Source organism: Oryza glaberrima, chromosome 5 (genome assembly GCF_000147395.1).
Source record: "Oryza glaberrima chromosome 5, OglaRS2, whole genome shotgun sequence".
NCBI classification, from domain to species: domain Eukaryota; kingdom Viridiplantae; phylum Streptophyta; class Magnoliopsida; order Poales; family Poaceae; genus Oryza; species Oryza glaberrima.
In genome coordinates this window covers 1,404,510-1,408,645 of record NC_068330.1, presented here as the reverse complement: position 1 = coordinate 1,408,645, position 4,136 = coordinate 1,404,510, and the positions used below count along the sequence as shown (strand labels likewise).

Genomic DNA, 4,136 nt, shown 5'->3' with positions numbered 1-4,136 from the left:
TGTTCTAGTGGCTGTTAATTATGGCTTCTACACCTCAATCTATCTCTCCTCTCACCACACACATGGAGGTCCTGCATACATAGGCATATTTTCATGCAGGGCATCAATTCCCTTCCTCCATGATAAGCAAAGCAAAGCAAAGCAAACCCAACCCAACCCAACCCCAAAGACTGCACACTGCACCCCCATCATGCATGCATATATATATATATATATATATATATATATATATATATATATATATATATATATATATATATCCTATGGCTAGCTTAGCTCCATCCACACATCTTTTTTCTTCTCTCACCAAGAGAGAAACTTTTCAGATGCAAATCTCTTTACCATGCAACTGAAAAGCAGGAAAGATCTAGCGAGACCATGTCGCCCAAAAGCTACACCTCTGCCTGCGCACAGAGAGAGATATCGATCTCCTCTGAAAAGCAGACATAATTAAGGGGAGCACGTACACACTACACACACCACCACCATTTTTTTCCCTGCAGAGATTCTACCGATCATCTTCAAAAGAAGAGCTAGTGGTGGTCATGGTGGACTCATGGTGAGAAGAGAGGAAAGAAAGATAGTTAGATAGATAGATAGATAGCACATCGATTGATCATGCAAAGGCATGCATAAATGCATCTCCATCCATGCGTTGGAAAAGCTAGCAGCTAGCTTCAGCTTCCTCCTGAAGCTTGATAAGACCAGAGCTTGCAGATGGCATGGGCGGGATAGATAGCTAGTAGAGAAACTAAAGAATTACTAGGAAGATGTTTGATGCATCTCAGTTGCAAAACCCTTATAATTTCTTGACCAACCTCTCATTGTCTTCTACAGAGAAAAGGGAAACCCTAACAAAAGATGAGATGAGAGAAAGACCATGGACTGATTGATCGATCACTAGAAACGAAACGACTGATCTAACATAAATAGCAAATGTATCGGGCCGGGCGTGGCGCGCGCGCTTCGCGGCAGTGCATCGTCCTGAGCAATGAAGAATAATCCAAGAATTATGATCGATTCGATCTCCATTTGGAAGAACACAACAAGATCATCATCAAGCAGTTGCAGTACATGATGCAGATGCTGTTGATGAGGAGGAGGTGGTAGGGGATTTGGTTCGTACCGGCGGCGGTGCGGTGCGGATGGAACAATGGGGGGAGGGATCGATCGATCTCAGGCGGACGCGTCGCCGGCGCCGAGCTTGGCGAGGAGTGCGGCGACGAGCTGGTGGCGGCGCTCCTCGCGCTCCTCGGCGCGCGCGCGCCACGCGTCCTCGCGCTCGCGCCAGCGTCGGACGAGCGCGAGGCGCTCCTCGCCGAGCGCGACCATGGCGGTCCGCCACTCCTCCTCGCGGGCGCGGCGCTCGGCCTCGCGCGCCTCCGCCGCCTCCATCCACCGCTCCTCCATCTCAATCTGCCGCCGCATGAACTCCCGCAGCATTGCCTCCACCTCGCCCTCCACCCCGCCCGTCGAACCCGTCCTCCTCGCCGCCGCCGCCGCCGCCGCCGCCTTCCTCCTCCGCTTCTTCGACCCGGCCCTCGTCGTGTCCCCGGACGCCCCGTCGTCCTCCTCGTCGACCTGCTGATCCGCCTCCTCCTCATCATCCTCATCCCCATCACCACCACCGTCGTGGTCATCATCAGGATCCTTCCCCTTAACCTTCTTCCTCTCCAATGCGCGCGCCCTCTCAACCCTGGCGTCGAAAATCCTCCTCAACTCATCATGGAACGGGAACGACGACGACGACCCCCTCGCCGCCGCACCACCGCCCTGCCCCCCCTGCATCTGATCCGTCCCCGCGGCGGCGACGGCGGCGGCGCCCTCGGTGCCCTTGAACCGGGTGACGAGATTCTTCCACTTGGACTTGCACTGATCGGGGGTCCTGGCGAAGCCGAGGGCGTGGAGGCGCGCCGAGGCGGCCTCCCAGAGCGCCTTGTTGCGCTTGGTGGAGAGGAAGGAGTGGTCGAGGTCGGCGCGGATGGCGAGGAAGGCGGCGGTCTCGGCGTGGGACCACTGCGGGAGGCGCTCCCGCTCGAGCGACGGCGGGTCGGCGGGGAGCAGCGGCGGCGGCGGCGGAGGAGGAGGTGGGGGGAGTGGGTCGGGGGCGAAGTGGTGGGGCGGGGAGGCGAGGAGTGGGTGGTAGGGGTTGGAGAAGGAGGAGTTGAGGTGGTGGAAGGGATCCATGGCTATGGCCTCCGCCTCACTAGTGGGAAATGCGAGGAGGAAGTGGAGAAGACGATCGAGAGAGAGAGAGAGAGAGAGGATTCAATTGAATTCAAGCGAGGAAGAGAGAGAGAGAGAGAGATGGAATGGAATGGGAAGTCAAGGGTTGGGCGGAGAGGAGAGAGAGGAAAGAGAAGAGGAGAGGAGGAAATCGGTTTCAACGCGGAAACGGCTTGCTTTCCCACTGCTTTTCTTCCCAGATCTGGATCTTCTGCGGTCTAGTACTACGGTCCTTGGATTCTGGGTATGACCTCATGCCCGTCTAGCCTCTAGAGATGGAATGCACACAACACAATAGTCAAACTTGTTTATTTGTAGATTTCGATACACGTAATAAGAAACTTGTTTACAAACATCTTTACAGTGAGTGATGTGGTAAACCCTTTCTATTTCTAATTGTTTTACTGTTTCTACTTAGGATCTCTTTTACGGTTAATTTGTTTAAGAGCTAACGGCTAACAAAATGGTTTCAACCTCACCTAAAAGGGTGATGATTAATTAAAGAGATGAAGCAGGATTCAAGTCACTCCACTTTAGAGTATGCTACTAGAAAGTTAAATTTAGCAATTTTGAGTCATGTTAAATAAGACCGTAAAATCTATCGGTTGAGATATTAGTTAGTAAATGTTTATTAAAGATTTTCTTTTAAGTACATACTAGCATTAGACATTAGATTTTTAGTTAGTAAATGCTTCTAAAAATATGGTTTGAGTGATTTCCATTTTGTTCTACCTTTTCTTACCTAGGTTTTATTTTGGACCATCCTTTATCTAATTTTTTTTTACTTTGGGCTAGTTTTTTTTATCAATTTTACAAAGACCACACAATTATGCCAACTATCACCCCTATTTACAGGCAAAGCTCATATCTTTTCCGGGGAGAGATTGGATCTGGCTATACAAAACAAAAGCGTTAGTCAAAAGTACAACAAAAGATTAAAAAAACATAACACAAAGTGATATTAACTTTGGGTAATAAAAGTTGACCCAAAATAATTAAATCAAAAATGGTTTTGATAATGGGCATGTTCGGCAACCGTGGCTGCGTTGTAGCGTAGCCAACGGCAACAGTGCTGCAAGCATCAGGCTAACATGTGGCTGCTGCTGCCGCGATTGTGGCCTGGCCTTCCGAATACGCCTAATATATGTGGCTATGCGAGTAATGATTAAATATATTCATCGAAAGTTATATCGATATCCTAAATGTTACTTTAAAGCATGTGACTAGCGATGGTGCACATTAATATTTTTATTTTAAAAATATAATATGTATTGTCTATTATATCGTCATTCATAAATATAGTAAAGAGGATCCAAGTTATGTAATTAGACAAATACACAGACTGGATCACCAAATATTGTTATGGCAAGATATTGTAGAGAGTTTATGATATGTTTGGATTGATAGCTTACTGAATTTTAAAAATACAAAAGAAAATATGTATAGTTAAAAATGGTAGGGAAGTGATGAACACATCCTAAGATGGCCACAGAGTTGATGGGTTCACAGGGGATGCGGTGGTGGGGTCCAAGGAAGGGTGGGGTGGGTGGGGCCGTGGGGGGCGGACGCCGTTTTGCGTGGAGGGTGTCGTCACGCGGACGACAGCGCGGCGTAACCAGCAAGGCCAAGGAGGAGGGGGACACGTCCGATCCGATCCGACGGCTGCGATGGATCGATCGATCCGGCGATCTAGAGGCTTCGTAGTTCTTGCTTTGCCGCGAAGGCTTCCGTTTACGCGTTCCATTTGGCGGCTGTGTTGTGTGCTGTGCTATGCAAGCCACAATACAAAACAAGCCCAGCAAACGTCCGTTGTCCATTTGGATTGAACACATATACGTATACTACACACGTCCTACAAACGTACTCCTCTCGTTGTAAAATTAAGTTTATGTGTTAGATTTTTTTTTATT

At 48.9% G+C, this 4,136-nt stretch overlaps 1 protein-coding gene across 1 annotated transcript; it reads right to left on the bottom strand.

The window, feature by feature from the left end:
- Positions 1-835: 835 nt before the first annotated feature.
- Positions 836-2,427, bottom strand: LOC127773782 (trihelix transcription factor GT-3b-like). Its single transcript, XM_052299959.1, has 2 exons — positions 1,127-2,427; positions 836-984 (listed from the first exon to the last, which is right to left on the bottom strand). Exon 1 carries the CDS (start codon positions 2,185-2,187, stop codon positions 1,177-1,179), a length of 1,011 nt encoding a protein of 336 aa, XP_052155919.1. The 5' UTR covers positions 2,188-2,427; the 3' UTR covers positions 836-984; positions 1,127-1,176.
- Positions 2,428-4,136: the final 1,709 nt, after the last annotated feature.